General features: G+C 43.0%; 1 protein-coding gene across 5 annotated transcripts in view; it reads left to right on the top strand.

Annotated features, from left to right (window-relative positions):
- LOC135219726 (probable ATP-dependent RNA helicase DDX28) overlaps positions 1-21,835 on the top strand; it is a 158,879-nt gene that overhangs the window by 113,087 nt on the left and 23,957 nt on the right. For all 5 annotated transcript variants that reach the window (XM_064256731.1, XM_064256730.1, XM_064256732.1 and 2 more), the window contains exons 3-4: positions 543-686; positions 20,425-20,571. In XM_064256731.1, the coding sequence (XP_064112801.1) occupies positions 543-686; positions 20,425-20,571 (291 nt within the window). The remainder of the gene's footprint in view (positions 1-542; positions 687-20,424; positions 20,572-21,835) is intronic.

Genomic DNA, 21,835 nt, shown 5'->3' with positions numbered 1-21,835 from the left:
AAAATGTAATATTTGGCAAGCATACTTAACCAACAAAGGCATAACTACCCAGCTTCTCATAAGATCTATTATGAATGTCGGTGCTGTGAAATCCAAGGTATAAATGGTTTTGAGAGACATAAACTATTATTTGTGTGTATCTACTGGAATCGAAGCTTACATGATACTATACTATTTGTGACTTTCTTCTAATTATTGTAGCTAAAGTGCTGGAAGTTGATAGAAAGGTCTCTCTTATGGTTGTGGTGATTCATTACTTATAGGGGGTTGCTGAATTGTTTCCCTTAAGGATTGCCATGGCCCAAGAGCTTTTGAAATCACATCCAAATATGGCTGTGAACACATTAAAAATGAGGCTATGCAAATGTCTGGTGATTGCTTTGATAACTTTGGAGATTCATGTGGTATTTTTATCATCATCATTACATTATATGTACATTTCATTACATATGCATTAAAAGTAAATGCACCATTTGTTAATGGTGCAGTATTTTTTTCACCCTATCATTCACTCTTTTGTTGATAGTACTACTGTATTTCAGGTGAGGAAACATTCAGCTTTAAATGAAGGTAAAATCATTCAAATACCAGTAACGATGGCAAGAAAGATAAAGGAAGCCGAGATTAAAAAGAAGAAACATGAACAAGAAAGGAAAATTAAGCTGTCTCGACAGGGCAACAAATCGGTAAGTTTAGTTATTTTTATCTATTTGCTTATTGTTCATACGCGAACAAACCTTCGGTCTTAACAATAGAATAGGATTATTTTTAGCGCCTTGCTGGATCCGGTTAAAAAGCAGATGAAAGCAAGAAATCATGTGATATCTGGCAACGCATGCGTAGATCGGGTGAAGAGTGATCAAAGACCACGCACTTATGCCAGTCTTTTCCTTAACCGCCTGGGCGAGAGGCGTGGTTGACCCCTCTCGGCCTTTACCCGTTTCCTTGCCAGTTTTGTTTGTGTTCAGTGTGTATGTGTGTGTGTGGCTAATATTATGGCTTCTTCTGCTCCTTCTTGGCCTCGTCAACATGTGCCCTGGAATTCCAGGTTTTCCGTGTTCTCGTTTTTTTGGCCTCAGCAGCAACCGATCCCCACATCACATGTAGCAGGTGCTGCTCTAATTTTTGTACCATAACGAATCCTTGCAAGGAATGCCGGGCATGGCCTAAAGACCAGTGGAAGTTGTTTTATAGCAAGGGAGAGCATCAGAGGGTTTCGACTCTTCCTTCATGGGAAGGTTTTTCGCCTCTTTCTGATGCTTCGTCTCCTGCAGCACTCACCCCCCATAGTAGCATTGGGCCTGTGTCTCCTTCCTTTTCTTCCATTGATTTGTCGCTGGAAGTTTCGGGAGGCCCTCAGGCTGATTTTCGTAATGTCACCCCTTCTTCTTCAGAAGTTAATTTGATTTCCGGGAAGGAGGAAGCTTTTTCATCATTTTCATTTATTCGAGTCGGAGGCATCCAAGATGGCGGCGATTTGGAAGACGCTCATGCTAGGGGTCCCCCGTCCTTGGAGGGGTTGCTAGCGCCCTTTATGGAAGCTCGCTACCCCCCTCCTCAGGCTGGCCAGGCCCTCCCCCCTCCTCCTGGCATCGTCTTCGTAGGTAGCCGAGGTCAGCCATCTTGTACTGCTCCGCCATTGACTGTTGCCACTTCCTCGAGTCGGAGGGAAGCCGTGGCGTCAGCCCCATTTATGACGTCACGAGATCAGTTGTTGTGTATTCCTCCGCCAGCGGCGTCTACTTCCCCTTCGGACCGAGGGAAAGTCGTGACATCATCGCCACTTGTGACGTCACTTCCATCGATGACGTCACTCCCAGTTGTCTCCTCTGCACTGCCTCTCTCAGCTGTGATGTCATCTCTGCTGCCCAGTTTGCTACATCTCCCTTCCATGTCATCGGAGCCTTCTCTTGCAGATCAGTCTGTGGTTATATGCCTGGCTGTGCTTAAGAGGTTGGATTCTGTTTTGGATGATAAGTTGGCTGCCTTGTCGGCTGTGAGGACTGGAAGGAAACATGTTGCATCGTCCCCGCCTCCTGCAAAGAGATTGCGTAAGAAACCAGAGCTGTCTTCCTCTCCCTCTACCCCTTCTACGCCAACGTGGCGTATCAAGCGTTTGAAAGCTAAAGACTTTGCTCTTTCTTCGCCTAAAAGGGAGGAACAATGAGGGCGTGTTCTCGAGAGTGTTGATGTTTCGGAGAGTGTTAGTGTATCTTCCCTTGTGCAATCTGCAGTGGCTGCTTCATCCTCTGCATCGAATCGCAAGCGTGATGCAACCTCCCCTGTCCGTGCACATCGCGAGTGTGTTGCAACCTCCCATGTCCGTGCACATGATGCAAGTGCTCCTACTTCTCCAGGGCCTATTCATCGCCGTAAGGATCTCAAGGTGCCTGTCAAGAGGTCGAAGGTGTTGAGCGTGGAGTTGGTGCAGCAGGAGTGTTTGCCTGCCCCTCTCCCTGGTGCTTCCAAGAGTTTGACTCTGGGGGATTCTCCTTCGATCTCGAGTGTTTGGGATTCCTCTCCAACTCATATTCGTAAATCTGCCACGCCCGTGACAATTCTCGAACATTTTTATGTGTCACCTGTTGGAGGAGTACGTAATGATGTTCCAGTGTTGTAGTGGGTTCGTCTCGGGAGCCGGCGCGTGGACCCAGCCCAGACAGGTTAGTTGGTGTTTGGGGCTGTTTGGCTGCTGATCCTTCTGTTAATTTTAATGAGGAAGGTGCCTTAGAGGAGCCTACACATTCTTCTCGTCATCGGTCTCCGTTGCCGGAGCAGGAGAAGGGAGACACACAAGAGTTTTTGTCTTCCTTTTCGGAAGTTGTTGATCTCATTGATGGGTTCAACAATTTGGAAAGTGGGACTCAGGCTCGGTCGTCCTACACTCCTTGCTTGGAAGCCTTGGTAGGAGCTACGCAGGATCCCAAATCATCTCTTCAGCTTCTCTTGTTGGGGCACGTCCAGTTGGTCTTGTATAAGGTTAACGCCTCTGTTTCGGACTGGGATGGGTCGCTTTACTCTAGGGGATCTGCCAAGCTGCTATCCCTGCCTCTCAGGAGACACAGGAAGTACTATGCTACAAACTTTGGAGCAGGTAAGGTTGGTGGCTCCGTCCTTGTCTCCACAAGATGCTTCAGCGTTGGAATCTACGGCAGCCTCCATGTTACAGATGGTTTCTTGGCTGGACTTGTGGTCTGTGGTCATTGCCAAGATAGCTTCTGACAGGTCCCCAGAAGGTTGGTGAGTGCATCCTCGCTTGCCAGTCTGTTGCAGTCCAGAGGCAAGGCGTTTTCGTATATGGCTCACCTCAGTGTTAATTTATGGGCTAACCTTCTTCTGATTAGAAGAGATGCGGCTTTATCTAGGATGGAGAGATCAGTTGACAGAGTCCTTGCTGGCATTGAGAAATGGAGATCTGTTGGAGTCCCAGTTTTTGTTTCCTTGGACCGAGCTTGAAAATGCAATAGACTGGCGCCGGGCTGACACCAAAGACAGACTGGAGCACCAGGCCGTGTCTAAGCTGGAGTCTCGTCCTAGAAGACTTCCAGCTCCTCCTCCTCCCCCTGTCCAGCAGCAGTCAAGAAGATCGTCGCCTGGTAGGCCGTCGAGGAGTTCAATTTCTTCAGGGCCTTCCTGTTCGACTCAGCCTAGGTCAGAGGACCAACATCCCTTTCGCTCTTGTTCCTTTAGGCCAAGAAGGGGCCCAAGGGGCAGAGGTAAAGGGGGCCATTGGTAGGTTAGGGGCCTCTCCCTCTCCTGCGCCATTGGGCCATGTGGCAGAGTTATGGGGCAGAGAAGTGGGTGCTAGATGTCCTTCGGGTGGGGTACCTACTGCCATTCGACTTCTCTCCTCCTCTGTCAGGTAAGCCACAGCTCAGGAAGGCATACCCTCCAGATTCTCTGAAGTTCTTGGCTCTTCGGGAGGAAGTACAGAAGATGCTTGACAAGGATGCGATAGAGGAAGTGGTGTGTCTGTCTCCGGGGTTTTACAGTCACATCTTCTTGGTGCCCAAGGCGTCGGGAGGATGGAGACCTGTGATCGACTTATCCACCGCGAATCACTTCATCATGGAGACACGGTTCAAGATGGAGACCCCACATTCGGTGTTGGCAGCCGTGAGGGAAGGTGACTTCACGCTGTCGATAAACTTAAGGGACGCATACTTCCAAATCCCTATTCATCTGACGTCCAAGATCCTTCGCTTCTCTCTTAGGGACAAGGTCTTCGAGTTCAAAGTCCTATGCTTCGGGCTGACAAAAGCCCTTCAAGTGTTCACAAGGGTCTTCTCTCTCGTATCATGTATGGCCCATGCTCAGGGGATCCGTTTGCTGAGGTACCTCGACAATTGGTTGGTCTTGTGGGTTTCCAGGGAAAAGCTGCTGCAGGACGGATCGTCTACTTCGGTTCTGTCTGCAACTGGGCATCTTAGTCAACCAGGAAAAGTCGAACCTCATACCCAGTCAAAGCATTCTCTACCTGGGCATGGTCATTGATACGACAGTTGCAAAAGTTTTCCCGTTGGATCAGAGATTGGGGAAGTTGTGAGTGGTGGCGTGCGACTTCCTGTCGGAACCACATCAGTCAGCTCATCAGTGGCGGGTGCTTCTGGGAGTGTTGCCTTTCCTGGAGAAGCTGGTCCCTCGTGGGCGTCTTCATCTTCAGTCTCTACAATGGAGACTGGGGGAATTCTGGTCTCTGGCAGGGGATTCACCCCTGTTAAAGGTTCCTCTGTCTCTGAAAGTGAGAGAAGACCTTCGTTGGTGGTTGGACGACAGAAATCTTTTGAAGGGTGTCCCTCTGTGTTCTCTCCCACCGAACTTCCTTCTGTTTTCAGATGCCTCCCTCACAGGTTGGGGGCTCATTTAGCCAGCCTCATTGCCTCAGGCATTTGGAGTGTGGAGGAAAAACAGCAGTACATCAACGTCTTGGAGTTGAAGGCAGCCTTCCTGGGTCTGAAGGAGTTTCAGGAGAAAGTATAGGGTCATTCTGTTGTTTTCATGTCGGACAACACCAGGGAGGCCTGGTTTCATGTTAACTTCACCCCTTGACCGTCGAGGTTCACCAGTGGGTGGTTAGCAATTCAGTAGAGCTCTCAGCCAGGTATATATCCCAGGCAAATGGAATGTGGTTGCAGACAAACTCAGTTGTCGGGGTCAGATCCTAGGTACAGCGTGGTCCCTTTATCAAGTAGTAGCAGTCAAGCTCTTCCAGGTTTGGGGGAGACCCATGCTGGACCTTTTTGCGACTCAGTTCAACAGGAAACTGGAGGTATTCTGTACAGTGGTTCCAGATCCTTTAGCGCTAGTGGAGGACGTGTTCCAACATCCCTGGGACAACCTGGAGGTGTATGCCTTCCCTCCGTTTTGTTTGATCCATCAGGTTCTGAACAGGCTAATGTGTTCACAGGGTCTCAGGATGACTTTGGTAGCCCCTCTGTGGCCTCAGGCAGAATGGTTTCCAGATCTGCTGTAGTTGTTGTCGGAAGTTCCAAGGAAAATTCCCCCTTGGCAACATCTCCTGTGTCAGCCGCATGAGGAAAGGTACCACCAGTCAGTAGAATCCCTGTCTCTTCACGGTTGGAGGTTATCAAATATCTCCTCTGAGAGAGAGGCTTTTCTCAGAAAACAGCAAGGCATATGTCCAGCAGTCTCAGAAGGTCGACCTCTGTGGTTTACCAAGGGAAATGGGCGATCTACTGTGACTGGTGTTGTAAACGGGGTTTTTCTCCACTTGCAACCTCTACTCAGCGAATAGCAGACTTTTTAGCTTTCCTCAGAGGTGAGAAACGCTTGTCCGTTTCTGCCATTAGAGGCTACAGGGTGGCACTGAGTTTAGTGTTACGCCTCAGGGGTATCGGCATCTCCTCGTCCTGGGAACTTTCCTTGCTAGTTAAGGGGTTAGAGCAGTCGAGTTCTCCTAGGGAGCTCAAGCCTCCGATGTGGGATGTTTCCTTGGTTCTCAAGAGCTTCACTAAGAGTCCATATGAGCCTTTGCGTCATCTGACAGGAACTTGACACTCAATGCATCTTTGAAGAGGGTAGGAGAGCTCCACGGTCTGAGCTATGATGTAAAGCACACTAGGCGTTGGGGGTTGGTGTCCTTCGAATTTGTCCCGGAATTCGTGGCCAAGACCCAAAATCCCTCTGTGCATGGTGATAGGTTCTCTTCATTTTCCATTTCATCACTTAATGACTTTGTGGGTGGTAATGCTCAAGAGCTTTTGCTGTGTCCTGTCTGGGCCATGCGTTGCTATCTTAAAAGGACACGGCACCTTAGCACAGAACGTACAAAGAAGGAGGTGTCAAAGAATACTATATCTTTTTGGATACGAGAAGCCATCAGACAAGCATACTTGACTCTTGATGATTCCACCACCACGTCTGTGCAGACTAGACCGCATGACGTTAGGGGTATTGGTCCCTGTCTGGCTTTCAAAAAGAACTTGGTTGTACGTATTTCAAAAAGAACTTGGTTGTACGTAGAGTGCTGAGCACTGGTACTTGGTTATGCCAGTCCACGTTCACCTCTTTCTATCGTAAGGATGTTGCCCACAGATCTATGGACACGTTTTCCTTGGGTCCTGTGGTGGCTGCCCAACAGGTTGTGTAACTTATAGTTGCCCTTAACAGGGCACTTTTGTATCTTACCTAAGATGATTGTGTGGATGAGAGAATGAATGAGTTGGCTGGTCTCTTTCTTTCTCTTATACCTTTCCTTCTTCCTTTGGGCGAGTTAAGGAATAAACATGTCATTCACTGGACTGGTCTGATACAGGTGAGTAAGGTAATCATATGATAGTGTGGTTGCTTGTTATACAAATATCCAACCCCCTATTCAGTAGCATATGCTCCACCCCTTGGCAAGGGGGGAGTTCGGAGCAGTAACAAACGTGTTGGTTTGCTATTGCAGTGTCAAAGTTTCTCTTTGCTTTCCTGTACAATGATTCTCCCATATATCATTGCACGTCACTCAGTGTTTGGGTAGTTAGATATCAGTTTATCTAGCTTCTCAACGTGCTTCATTCCTTCTCCAGAAGATATTTCTTTTGGAGCTGGACTGGTGGGCAGGCCCCCAGTCGGTTTAGGATGCCTTGTACCTCCCTCCAAGTATGAGTCTTTCCTATTGTTAAGACCGAAGGTTTGTTCGCGTACGAACAAATGACAAATTTTCTAAGTCAATTTGTATTTTTCATAGCTACAAACCTGAGGTCTTACCATTGTACTGCCCACTTCTAGCTGCCCCTTTGTCTGCTAAGACATCCTGAGTTAGGAAAGACTGACGTGGTGGCGTAGGTGTGTGGTCCTTGACCACTCTTCACCTGATATACGCACGGATTTCCAGATCTCACAAGATTCCTTGCTTTCATCTGTGATTTAACTGGATCCAGCTAGGCGCTAGAAATTATCCTGTTGTTAAGACCTCAGGTTTGTAGCTATGAAAAATACAAATTGTCTTAGAAAATTTGTCATTTCACAAGTAATTTTGACTCATTTCATTTGGCTAATAGATATTTGATGTGTAGCCCTCTTGATCCAGTCCTTTTATGCACAGACTTTCAAGTTGTTTGAAATATAATCAACAATGAATGTCAAACTTTGGAAACAAATTAGTTGAAGAAATTTTGTGAGGTAATCCATCATTTACTTCAAGGAGCTGTGAGAGCCAAACATAGTTAAATGGTGTGGCTACAATAGTATTAATTAATAATAATGATTAATAGTAATTTGGAAGAAGACCCTCTTTTAAACAAATTCTGTTCAATAAAATTCATATTGGAAGAAATCTAAATAATGCTCAATGTGGTATTTTATTTAGAACTGGATTTTGCTGTCAATACTGGTAGTATCAGTATATTGGTATACAGGAATGGCGGATCTTAGGTCCAGCGGTTGTCGTCTGTGTTGGTATTACTCCATAAGCGAGGACAATGTCAGGCTGGGGTTTTATTTGGTGTTCAGTTGGTAGTGTTGCTGGTTTAGCTGGCTTATTGTGAGGTTTTGACCTTTTCATGGGTCATCTTCTTGGTTGGTCAGCAGTAGATGTGAAGATATGGTTGATGAGACCATTCAAATGATCTTGGACAAGGTGTATAGGGACCATGATACACCACCCTTAAACATCCCTGAGCATGCCCTTCATGCCCTGCAGGAAATCTGCACCAAGAAGGCCCGCTTTTCCAACCACCATGGCTGCATGAACACCCAGATCGACAGGGCGGTGATGGGTTCTCCCCTTGGAGTCGTCTTCTCCAATTTTTACATGGGCACCGTTGAAGAGAGGGTCGTCCAGAATTCCAGCAAATCAAGGATGAATGTGCACTACATCAATGACACCTTCATAAGTGCTGACTCCCAGGACAAGATAGAGCAGTTGCAACGTGCATTCCATAATCACAGCTGCCTTTCCTTTACAATAGAACTCTGTTAAGACTGTCACCTCCCCTTCCTCAACGTCTTTGTCAAGCAACAAAACACCCGATTCTGCACGAAGGTGCACACGAAGCCAACAAACCTGGGTATGTGCATGAACGGAGAGAGCGAGTGCCCTGAGAGGTATAAGCACTCCACCATCAGGGCCTTTGTCAGGAGGGCCCTTTCGCACTGCTCTTCCTAGTATGACACACACTGAGTTAGAGCATGCAGCCCAGGTCCTCGTCGACAATGGACAAACTAATCGTGCTGTTGATGCTGTGATAGCGAAGAATGTTGAAGAACCCCGCCCTGACATCCCAGAGCCCATCAAGCTTTTTTTCCAAAGGGCACTTCCACGAGAGGTATAAGGAGGACAAGCAAGCCATCAAGACCATCATTGAGGGAAATGTGACCCCCACCAATCAGGATAAAAAAAATTAATTTGTTCATATATTATAAAACAAATAAGAAGAGCAGGCTGGTGATGAGGAACAACCCATGCCCCCCACCCCCCCACAGGATCCATGTGAATAGGTAAAATCTACAAATACTTAGAACCCCCTATAAAAATGCTTATAACTGCATACTTGAAAGTTCAGATACCAAATTTATACCATAAATAACATCCTACTTTGAATATACATTAAATTACCATCCTATTATTGTATTAATCTTTGAGATTATATTAACATCATTTCAAAGTCATCTTAAACATTTTACCATTAAAAGTATATACGCACAGCCAAGAACAGAGAGAGAGAGAGAGAGAGAGAGAGAGAGAGAGAGAGAGAGAGAGAGAGAGAGAGAGAGGAATTTTATTATTATTGTTTAATGTCGTTAAACTTAATATTATTTGGAAATTATTACTGTAAATTATTATTTTATGATAAAATGTAGTAGTACCTTTAAAGATACAGTAGTACTTCGAGATACGAAAGGCTCTACTTATGAAAAACTCGAAATACGAAAGCCAATGCGAAAAATTTTACTGCTCTACATACGAAAAGTTTTCAAGATACGAAAGGTTGTTGCTGTAAAGTCCCGAGATTCGCCCGGACCACCGAGAACAATTTTAAAACTCCCGCGCCGCCAACTGAGTAAACTCACCACCATCCTCCCGCTCTCCCATTGGTTCCTGATGCTAGTCACCCCATAAGGTCCTGCTCTCCTATTGGTCAGCATCTACCCCTTGTGCTTTAAGTATTCTATTGGTAAAAGGTTGCTGTAAATTGAAAAACTTATTCATGCAATACATTTAATAAAAAAAAAACATTAGGTAAAGATAGAATAAAGAATAGAAATGAATGGTTATCATACTGTTTGGTAGTTTCAGTAGTTGAAGAGAGATAATGAAAATTTATGGCTTACTGTGTAAAAGTGATTGCTTGGCGATCGTTCGATACTAGTAAGTGCTGGATGTAAACAGACGTTTGGAAGCTTTTTTTTTTTTTTTTGTTTATTATAGTTAATGGTTACTTAATAATTATTTGAAATGAGTACATGCAATACATTTAATAAAAAATTGTGAATTAGATATCAGAAAATATAAAATAAATCAGTCTGCCAACAAATAGGTATTTTTTAGAATTCTTCTTTTGTTTTATTATTACGTTACGTATTACGTATGTTTCATTACAGCTGTCAGTAACTCGGTATCTCCATTAGGTAAAGATAGAATAAAGAATAGAAATTAATGGTTATTATACTGTTTGGTGGTTTCATTAGTTGAAGAGAGATATTAATGACAATTTATGGCTTACTGTGTGCTAGGAAAAATGATTGCTTGGCGCTCGTTCGATACTCATAAGAATGTAAACAATCGATTGGAAGGTTTGTTTTTTCTTTGTTTGTGTATTATAGTTAATGATTAATTAATAATTATTTGAAATGAGTACATACTGATTATTTATACATTTTATTGGCATATTCTAAGCTTTTAGCTCTTACGTTTAGATGTCAGAATCATAGACTAGGCTACAGTAGCAACCGCTAACATAGGCTAGGCTTATTGCTAAGGGACATATGCTAAAGTCCTAATATATGCAGTAAAAATGGGGTTGAACATTACATGCAGTTGAATATTACTCAAGTATGTACAGTATTTTGCCTTTTTGGAGACATATTTCTTCCGTCGTAACCCTAGAACATGTGTTTTAGGCCTGGAAATATAATTTACTGGGGTGTTTTTGGAGGGCTTGGAACGGATTAGCCATTTTACTTGTAAAATGTGTTCCAAGATACGAAAAACTCATAATACGAAGGCCGTCTCGGAACGGATTAATTTCGTATCTCGAGGTACCACTGTATATATGGCCAGCTATGAAACATGGTAATGGCTACAGAAGGGAGAACTCAAGAAGGAGACAGAACTAATGCTATGCTAGTATTTGTTCTGTCTCCTAGATCAGGCCCTAAGAACCAGTTATGTCCAAAGAGCAATAGATGGAAATAACATCCCACCTATATGCAGATGTGCAATATGGAAGATACGACCATAAACCACATAGCAAGGAAAAATGAATGTCTGGTGCTTGCACAGAACCAGTACAAAAAGAGGTATGATGCAGTAGTAAAAGCCCTCCACAGGAGCCTGTGCAAGAAACATCAGCTAGCTTGCAGTAATAAGTGCTACGTACACCAACCTGAGGGACTGATATAAAATGATAAGGCAAAGATTCTCTGGGACTATGGTAACAGAACAGATAGGGTGATATGTGCCAATAGGCCAGACTTGACACTGATTGACAAAATCAAAAAAAGTTTTACAGGCAGTCCCTGGGTTACGACGGGTTCGGCTTACAACGTTCCAAGGTTAAGGCGCTTTTCAATTATATTCATCAGAAATTATTTCCAGGGTTACGACGCCTTCAAACACTGATCTGGCAGAAGAAATGTGACACCAAAAATGCAAAATAATCAATATTTGAAGGTTTTTTATGAAAAATGCAATAAGAATGCACTTGACATAGTTTTTAATGTGCCCAAAGCATTAAAAGTAAGGTTTTCTTAGGATTTTTGAGGATGTTCGGGCTTATGACAACTTTTGGCTTACAACGCGTCTCAAGAACGGAACCCCCGTCGTAACCCGGGGACTGCCTGTAGTTGTTAGGGGCTCCTTTTTGAGCCATAATAAGACTTACTACATCCTGTGACTGTTTCTCTTGAAGGGAGGAAGGAAACACTATGCAGAAGCAAGTAGGTTCATTAGAGTAGTATATACAATTAGACGGAGAGACATCCGTCTCGGGAGAAGACAGGACGATACACTGATATGCAATGGCCAGAGGCACTTAGAATACAATGTTACTGTGTCCTCAGGTCATTGCCACTTTCATAATGAAATATTGCATGTGAATTAAAGTACAAGGGAGGTGTATTTATTATACATTAGACATCAATAATATTCATATCGGAAGGGTACATGATAATCTAATGGATATAAGCTTTGTAGTAAAATAATAAATGTGCAGTCTTGTATTTCATTTATCTACACCTCCCTCCCCCCTCACACCCATAGTTCTATCTCGAGCGGGTTCTTTTCCACTAAGCCTTTGAGATCTGCGTGGGACAACTGGAGGGTTAGATACTAAGGACTTTCTGTGTCCGTGCAAAGGGCCACAGGGATGTGGGGAAGAGGGTCATCACCAGGGGGTGGCACTGGATGTAGAAAGCGGCAATTACGCCATGGAACTCAGCCACTGGGAAGACGCACCTCGTAGTCCCTTGAGCTGCCACATCTCATAATGACACCAACCTTGTCCCAGCGGTGGGAAGTCAGATCCTGGATCCTTACTGTTGGCCAATGTTCAATCTGGGAAGCGTACTGTAGCTTCACATGTTCAGCGCGGGGGCGGCTGCACGACAGTCACAGTCCTCAGACTTGGCTTGCCACTCCTTTGAGAAAGACTGCGGATGAGCAGGTACGCAGGTACGGAGTGGATGGCCATACAAGATTTGTGCTGGAGAGCGACCAGTGATGTTGGGGATGTTACGCAGTTCCAAAAGGCCCTGGTCAAACTCCTCACAGTCTATGTTGCCAGAAGGTGCTGTCTTGCAGATCAGGTGCTTAATGGATTTCACAGCAGCTTCGGCATGGCCATTGGACTGTTTGTAGTGTGGTGAAGACATCACATGGTGGACACCCCAACGTTTCAAGAAATCCTGGAAATCTAGGCAGGTGCATTCCAGTCCTCCATCAGTCCTAAAGTGGAGGGGAACACCAACCTCCATGAATTAGCAACAAAAAATCCCTATGGTGTTGGTGGCAGTGGTGTTGCCTTTGCACGGGACAACAACAGGCCATCCAGAGAGTCGGTCAGTGACAACAAGGAAGGATTTTCCAGCGACGCTAAAAAAGTCAGCTAAGACAGACTCGAAGGGCCTTGTAGGGTGATCATTGTTCAAAAGGGGTTCCTGTTGAAGACTGGGCTGCAACATCTGACAAGACTCGCAGGCTCTGACAGTGCTAGGGATGTCGGAGTCGATGCCTGGCCAAAAAACAGTCTGCCTATCGTGTCGCTTCGTGGCTTCCACACCTCAGTGACTGTCATGAAGACGGGCGAGTGTGTGATGGTGAAGAGCAGAAGGAACCACAATTCTTGCTACTTAAAGAACAATGTCATCATCAGTTGAAAGGTTGTCCCTCAATTTTCAGAATGGTTGTAAGGAATTGTGAAGGTCATAACGGTTTAAGGGGAATCCTGAAGTCACACAGTTTAGAAGACGGTACATGATGGGTGTGCTCTTGCTGTGGCTCGGAGTTCCTGGAGTGGAGAATCTTCCTCGGAGGTGACAGCATTGACAGTCACAATACTTCTTAGGTGTGTTGTGGTATCAGCACAAGTGATTTCATCTTCTGGAGTGGGATTACTGACTGGGGGCTCGTGATAAAACATCAGGAATGCAGAGCTGCTTGCCAGCCCGCCACGCTGTTGTGTAGAGGTATGCAGAATGCTTTTCCTTTAGACGTTGAAGGCAGGGTTTCCCAATTGCATTGAGTGATTAGTGGTTAAGAATTGGGATGAGTAGTCAGTGATCCATCATGAGAGTAAAATGCTGGAGGCCTGTGAGGTATAACTGACACTTAGACATAGCCCAGACCACAGCTAACATCTCCAGTTCAATGGTGGCATAGTGAGACTCAGCATCTGTGAGGAAGCAGGAGCCACACTGCGCTAGACAAAGTCTGCCATTACCGTGGTCCTGTAGGAGGGCGTATCCAATCCTGTAGAGGTGGGAGGCATCAGTCTGGAGAACCACTGGCAGGGCTGGGTCGAAGGAGGCAAGGACTGGTGGGGTGACAAGGGCGGCCTTGACTCGACAAAACGCCTTATCGTGGTCTGGATCAAAATAAATGGTCTCTTAGGGTTCATCAGAGGGCGTAGAGGTTGAGCTGCAGCAGCAATATCTGCGGTGAACTCGGCTAACTGATTCACCAACCCCATGAATGATTGGAGGTCGGTCAGGTTAGTCAGAGTGAGAAAGTCATGGACTGCACTGACCTTACCCAGATCAGCTGATATGCCCTCTCCTGAGACCTGGTATCCACAGAATGACACGCAGGGTGCTGCGACTATGAACTTATCCCTGTTAAGGGTAATCTTGAACTTGCGGGATCTGGTAAGCATCTCCTTGATATGCTGAAGATGGGTGAAATAAGCTTCATCAGAAAGAAGTATATCATCCACCACCTTAACGCAATTCTGCATACCTTGAAGGGCCATGTCTCCGCAGAGGCAGAAGCAGTCACCTGTAGCTGCGAAACCCATCTGCCCTCTACAGTGTTTGAATTGGCCGTAAGGTTTGACAAATGTCGTCAAGTGTTGATCTGCCAATATCCATATAAGGCATCTGCTGTGGTAAAATATCTTGCCTTTGAATCAACACTGTGGACAGCGGCGAATGGAGTTGGAGAAGAGTGTGTTGGTCGGGAGACTTGGTTGTTGAGATTGGTGAGACCGACGGTGATGCGCACACCTGAGGCTTTAGCTACCACGACGAGGGGGTGGCACCATTCTTAAGGTTCCTCACCAGTGGGCTTGATGATCCCTTGGGTGACCATGGAGTCGAGTTATTCCTTGACCTGGCTTCGGAAAGTGAAGGGGATCTGACGTGGTGTGTGAACAGCACAGGGCACTGCACCATCCTTAAGGTGAATCCTCGTAGGAGGACCGTCATTGGCTGAAGTGGTGCTGTGTTAAGATCCTCTTTGGAGACCAGCACATCCTTGAATTCTAGTAGAAAGTATTCTCTGGCCTCAGCAGGGGATGTGATGGCAGAAAGGGGAAGTTCCTTGCACCTGTTCACATGTTTGACTTCAATAATCAGCTTGGGGAAGTCAGGAGGGATGATAGCTAGTTCCAGACATTGACTGTAAGACAATAGTAGCACTGGGATGCCATCGTGAACCTGTAACATGGTAGAACAATTTTGCTTGTTAAGAGTAAGGGTGGCCTGGAAGGTGCCCAGAGCAGGTTTCACAAGTCAGCCATCTACAGTTACTGTTACATTTGTAGAGAAAGGTTTCAGACTGCTCCTAGGAATCTTCAAGAAATCTAGGTGCTGTGATCCAATGACGGTGACTTCGGCGCCTGTATCAGGTAACATCTGAATCCGAGATGTAACGCCGTCGTGGGAAAGGCATACACAGATGAGTTTAGGTGACCTGCCAGCAGCTTCCACACATCGACAACTGGGCTTTTTTGAGGCGTGAGGTTTACCTGAAGCAGGTGGGGTAGCACTGCTACTTGATGGGCCACTCTGTGTGTTAGCCTTCTTCTTTGACTTGCAGTACTTATCATAATGTCCCATATGATAGCAAACTCGACACTGAACAGTGTTGGCGGGGCATTTCCAAGCCCTGGCCCAATGTCCTTGATGACCACAGTTCATGCAATTACTATCAGCTGCTGGGCATTTATCCGAAGAACTGTGTGTACTCGCGCAATTCTCCCAGGGAACAACAGATTTGGAAGCTGAAGCTGAAGCAGAAGGTTTTGCATGTCCTTTCTGTTTCTTGTATGTAGAGATGGCACACAGTTGAGAAGGTGGGGAACGAATAGCAGTAGTTGCCTTCCTGGCAGCCTCATATGAGCGGCAGGTATTAACAACCTCCTGTAGTGAGGCTGTGGCATTGAGGGAGATGAGTTTCTGCATTAATTCCTCATCTTTAATTCCCATGAGAATTATCATCTTGAGTTGAGTCTCTTCACATACTGAAGAATTCCCAGGGCAAATGTCCACTTCCTTGGTGAATTGTTTAAGTTGAACATAAAAATCAGAGAATGTTTCTCCCTCTAGCTGCTTACAGCTTAAAAGTTCTCTTCTGTGAAGGGCTTCATTTCGTAGACTCTTCACATGAGCTTGTAGCACACCCAAGAATTCTTCTACGGTCTTATCTGTATCGGAAGGAATATCAAGGATGTGTTCCAAGTTCCTCTGTGTCTTGAGAGTGAAGACACATTCTAAGCTGAATGAGTTGCTTCTCTCTAGGAAGCTTGGATATATCGACCATGACTGAGTAATCTACCCATTGACGTCTCCATTCGCGAATGACTTGAAAACTGGTGTCTGCTTAGAGGGGCAGTGGGTTCTGGGTGATGGCTTTTTGAGGTGGGGGTCACTGAAGAGCTTGTAGATGGTGTAGTAGGCACTGACGAAGTAGATGACATATCTGAAGAGCAGCAAGAACCAGCCTCTGTAGTAATGCTGTGAAACGGGCATTTTCCTCCTGTCAACGTCCGTCATCCTCCCTTTGTCAAATTTCATCTTCCTGGCATCTTCTGGCATCCTCTTGTAACTGATTTGCTCCAAATACTTGATAAAGTGAAGATATTCAGCTCCTGTAGCTGATTGGGGATGAGTATAATGTGGGGAGAGAGGCGGTGGCGCCATATATCCACTTTGTACTCCTCCATTTGGAGTAAATTGTCCTCCCATTTGGATTAAATTTTCCTCCATTATGAATAAATCATCTTCCCCTTGTGCTTGTGGGGTATCTGTAGATTCCTCTCGAAATAGCAAATGATCCATGGTGTATTATAACATGAAAACACTCCAATGCAGAAAAAAGAAAGTTAAAAAAAAAGGATGATTCTTTCTTTAAAATAAAAGTTTTTACCATATAAAAGCATATCTATTCTGGCAGTGCGGTGTGTGTGTGTGGGGGGGAGGGGGGTAGCAGTATAGTATGGTTCTCGGGATGGGGAAGGTAACTGGATCGTTGGTGACAGAGAGTCATCAGTGACGTCACGTCAAATCCTCATGCATTTCAAACTCAGATACCCAGAAAAGTCGGAAGTGGTGGGATGTCAATGTGCCGGGCTTATCATACATAGCCCTTTTGATTTTGTATGAAATATGGCACACAACACTGGGAAACCACTTAAAAACACTTTATGGCAACACTGAGAGCAGACACACACTACACTTTAAAAAGCACTGCACATTGAAGCACAAGTTCTCACTGTAAGAGTATAAATCCATGGGTATCCAGATGTATCCGTCGTCTTCTTGCATTACTTGTAAACTCAAATATCACTGTACCATTTTAGGGGCTCCTTATTGAGCCATAATAGGGCTTACTACATCCTGTGATTGTTTCTCTTGAAGGGAGGAAGGAAACACTATGCAGAAGCAAGTAGGTTTATTAGATCAGTATATACAAGTAGACGGAGAGACATCCGTCTCGGGAGAAGACAGGATGATACACTGATATTTAATGGCCAGAAGCGGGAGGAATACAATGTTACTATGTCCTCTGGTCATTGCCACATTCATAATGAAATATTGTAATGTGAATTAAAGTATATGGGAGGTGTATTTATTATACATTAGACCAATAATATTCATAACGGAAGGGTACATGATAATGAATATAAGCGTCGTAGTAAAATAATAGTAAATGTGCAGTCTTGCAATTCATTTATCTACAGTAGTATCACTCATTGATGTCACATTACTATGGGACACCATGGTAGACGAGAAAGAAAGAAAAATTTGATAAGTATCAAGATCTGAAAATAGAAATAAGAAGGATATGGCATATGCCAGTGAATATTGTACCCATAATCATAGGGACACTAGGCACGCCGCACGAGCCTAAGATCCCTGAAAAGAAAACTGGAAAAACTAATGCCAAAGTAGCTCAAGGATTCATGCAGAAGAGTGCTATTAGAAACAGCACACAGTGAGAAAAGTGATGGACTCCTAAGGAGGCAGGATGCAACTCAGAATCCCACACTATAAAAACCACCCAGTCGAATAGGATAAACTGAGATAGAATATATATCTATTAGATCTAATATATATATATATATATTATATATATATATATATATATATTAATATATATCTATATATATATTATATATATTAGATTAGTTATGTATATATATATATATATAATATATATATATATATTTATATATATACAGGCGGTCCCCGGGTTACGACGGGTCGGCTTACGACGTTCCGAGGTTACGACGCTTTTTCTTAAATATTAATTGAAAAATCCGCCCTGGGTTACGACGCTTGTTCCGAGGTTACGACGCTGACACTTCCGACGCTCCGAGTTAACGACGCTAGTAAAAAACGCATACTATGATAAGAATCCTTTATACTTTAGCACAGTATATTAATAAAAATAAGTTTTTGGTTAGATTACAACAAAAATTTTGAGGTTATGATGATTTTTTACTCTTTTTATGTTGTATTTTTTAAATTTTTTTAGTGACGCCTCATATGCGGAACTAGTTTCTGAGCGAATGAATACACTAGCTTGGGATGCGCAGTTTATAACAGTCCAAAAGTGCAAATAATGAAAAAATCATTGCTTGTTTCCAGTATATATAATTAACAAAACTAAGTTTCTGGTTAGATTACAACGCAAATTCCAAGGTTACGACGGTTTTTTATGCCTTTTAACGATACCTCATACACAGAACTAGTTTCTGAGTGGAGGGCGCGTAAATTAATGTACGCTATTAAACTGTATGGTAACCATAGTCAAGGATAAGGAACGCATTCTCAAACAGTATACATATCCTTTAATACAAAACAGCAAAATATCATTGAAACATTATTTCACTTAAAGAATCCATTTATACTCTACTTAGACTTGGATATAAAAACCATAGTTTCTCTCTCTCTCTCTCTCTCTCTCTCTCTCTCTCTCTCTCTCTCTCTCTCTCTCTTTGTATTTTCCGACGAAAATAATCACTAATTAGTGTATTTTGATGTTTATTTTCATGACTAAATACATTTTTATAATACAAAAATGATTTACTAATTTTCAAATATTAATTTTGATTAATACTGTATTAGTAAGTTTAATAAGTTGAAATGATATCACATAATAAAAATAATAATTCTCTCTCTCTCTCTCTCTCTCTCTCTCTCTCTCTCTCTCAATCTCTCTCTCTATCAATCTCTCTCTCGTCTCTCTCTCTCTCTCTACTACAAAGATGTATGTTTTTTGTATGATAAATAAATGATTTACTATTTTCAAATATTAATATTAATTTATACAGCAATAATATCAATTCATTAAAGAAAATACCATAGTGAATTAGTAAGATTTTAGCTTATATTTAAAAAATTATGGAAGAATGAAGGAAATCCCAGTCTTCTTCCAGTAACCTTTTCTCGAGATCCAGGTACTAAAACTGTCAGATATATCAAGTTCTGTGACAGCCAGGAGGGGGAAGTGCTCATGAAATTTCCCCCCCCCCCGACCCCCTCCCCCCCCCCCCGCCTCTCTTCTTCTCTTCTCTCTCAATCTCTTCGTCTCTCTCTCTCTCTCTCTCTATCTCTCCTTTTGCCACAGCAAGATAATAATGTGTCATAGTGGTAACTCCCTCCCTCTCTTTCGCTGGAAGCGTTATAAGTATTTTTTGAGAGAACAGAGAGAGATAAACACTCACTCTCTCTCTCTCTCTCTCTTTACCAAGATGAAAGAATTTTTATGGTACTAGTATGTAAAATGTTTATTGATAATTTCAGTTATTTAATAATAATAATAATAATAATAATAATAATAATAATAATAATAAAACTTTAATTACAAAATTCATAATGGTCGTATTTTAAAGAGATGAAAATGACCTTTCCATTTCACTTGTAAGGATAATTCCTCTTTCTTACTGAGATGAGAGAATTTTTATGGTAGATGCACGTGTTTATTATATTTTACAAATAATAATAATAATAGAAGTAGTAATAATACGATAACTAATTTAAAAAAAAAATTCTTCCCCTCGTCTTTTTCTGTATCAATTTCCCTACCTCATAACTCCAGTGACACTCGGAGCTGGGAAAGTAACAATGCCATACAATGGTCAACGAATTTAATGGTTTTATGTAAATCTCTCTCCTCTCTCTCTCTCTCTCTCTCGTTCTCTCTCTCTTCTCTCTCTCTATCTCTGCTCCCCTCCTTGTATTTTAATGAAAATATACAGTAATTTGTGAATACACAGTGTTGCACATGAAAAAAGTAAATTAGTGATAATTTTAGAGATACGGCCCTAAGAAAAATTGCAAATTAGTGAAATTTTCCCTGTGGACATGTTTTCAAGAACGTCGTTCCGGCTTACGACGATTTTCGGGTTACGACGCGTCTTAAGAACGGAACCCCCGTCGTAACCCGGGGACTGCCTGTATATATATATAAATATATAATAACAGTGATATATCTGTAACAGGGTTGATAACCCATATAGAAAAACCTGTGGCTTTGTTAACAAAGCTCCTGCCCAAGTAATGAACCCTTGGTAGTCCTCAGAACTTTCAGTTACCTTAAAATCATTACTACAAAGGTTCACTTGGTTTCCGAGGTTCTGGCTCGAATTATCATGTGGGGAAGCATCCACAGAAGCCTTTCTATGTAATTAGTTGCCAAAGCTAATATGAAGTACATAATGGGTTTGTGATGAAAAAATATAATGAAATTTTTTTTTTACATTCTTATACTAGCTTGATATGGACGTTTAAATATTACCTTTCAATATTTTTCAGGTTCCTATCATCTCATGTAAAAGAAAGGAATTTAATCACTATAAAGGTCAAAGCTACAGCAAATTTGAAGAAGTTCCATTGGCTTCCAAAGGATGGCACCATTATAAATCTGCTGGTGATTACTTTACTATCAACAGTTGGGGCAGAGTAAGTTCAAGTTAATAGTAACATTTTGGAGCATTCTTGGTAAATTCTTCAAAAACAGGTTTTGTCATAGGAAAAACCTATTTTTGGTAGCCTCTCTGGAGTCCTCCAGAAGTTACCTTTTACCTGGTCTATCCAGAGCTCCATGGTGACCAGATTGATGTCAAAGAATGATCTTTTAGCTGGTCTTGTGGACGGGTATTGTGTCGTAATGATAAACATTATAACACTGGATAGGGTATAAATGGACTCAAGATAAGAGGCCACCTTCTCTTTATCATTAGCAAATGCTGATCCCATTTTACCTATGTCAAAATAAGTTTTTTCTACATCAAAACCTGTCTTTTGATAGTGTAGTCGCTGTCTCATCCTCAAGGAGCTTTACAGAGAAATTGACAGGTGATGAAAAACTCTAATTTTAATCCCAACAACCCAAAAACATTTCTGGTCCAGTGTCAAGCCACAAGCTTCAAGGCCCCTTTCTTTATTCCAAATACCTTTAGGTTTGGTAGCAAAGAACAAGAAACTAAGTGTGAACTTATGTTTTGAGGGTGAACTTATGTTTTGAGGGTGTTGGCATACCTAAGTATGCTGGGTATGTTTACAGTGTTGTCAAACCTTCCAAGCTATAGTTAGACCCACCTGTTAGGAAGACCCGTGGTTTGCTGCTGTAGTGCCTATGTGTCAGGACTATCCATGCCACCTACCGATACACAGTGTAGTCAAATTTATTTGAGCTTGTGGCAATAGTGTTGCTAGAGTACAGCAAAAAATAACCGATCTTCAGGGATGTTTGCCTTGACCTCTAGGTAAACCTTAAGCGGTTAAACTGAGCATGTTTTTTCTGCTAAATCCAGTTTACTTAGAATAGAAGATTTCCTTCTTAACCCTTAATGAATGGACATGCTCAAATGAGTAGCTATTACAGGTTTAGGGTGGTGGACGGAGTTTCTCATGGTGAGTAACAATATTACGTGCCATTGATTGGGGGAATCAGGTGGGAAAGAGGTGCCATTACTTCTATAGCCCATAAATTCACTAATGACCACTTTTAGACTAGCTAAAATCCACTGGGAGTCTCATGAGAAACTTAGTTGGGTTCTTGACTTCAAGGGTGGATATAGTGCATCTCTGTCTCACAAGATGTCTTTTTTGTAAATTTGCTCATAAATATACCAAGGGGTTGCTGTTGGATTTAGTTCATATCTTTTATGATAGTATGTCAGTTATAGATGTTATTTTGCAAAGAAAAGCGCAAAGAAATATT

This window comes from Macrobrachium nipponense, chromosome 1, assembly GCF_015104395.2.
Source record: "Macrobrachium nipponense isolate FS-2020 chromosome 1, ASM1510439v2, whole genome shotgun sequence".
NCBI classification, from domain to species: Eukaryota; Metazoa; Arthropoda; class Malacostraca; order Decapoda; family Palaemonidae; genus Macrobrachium; species Macrobrachium nipponense.
Note: the sequence above shows the minus strand (reverse complement) of the source record. Positions and strands in the feature narration are given on the sequence as shown.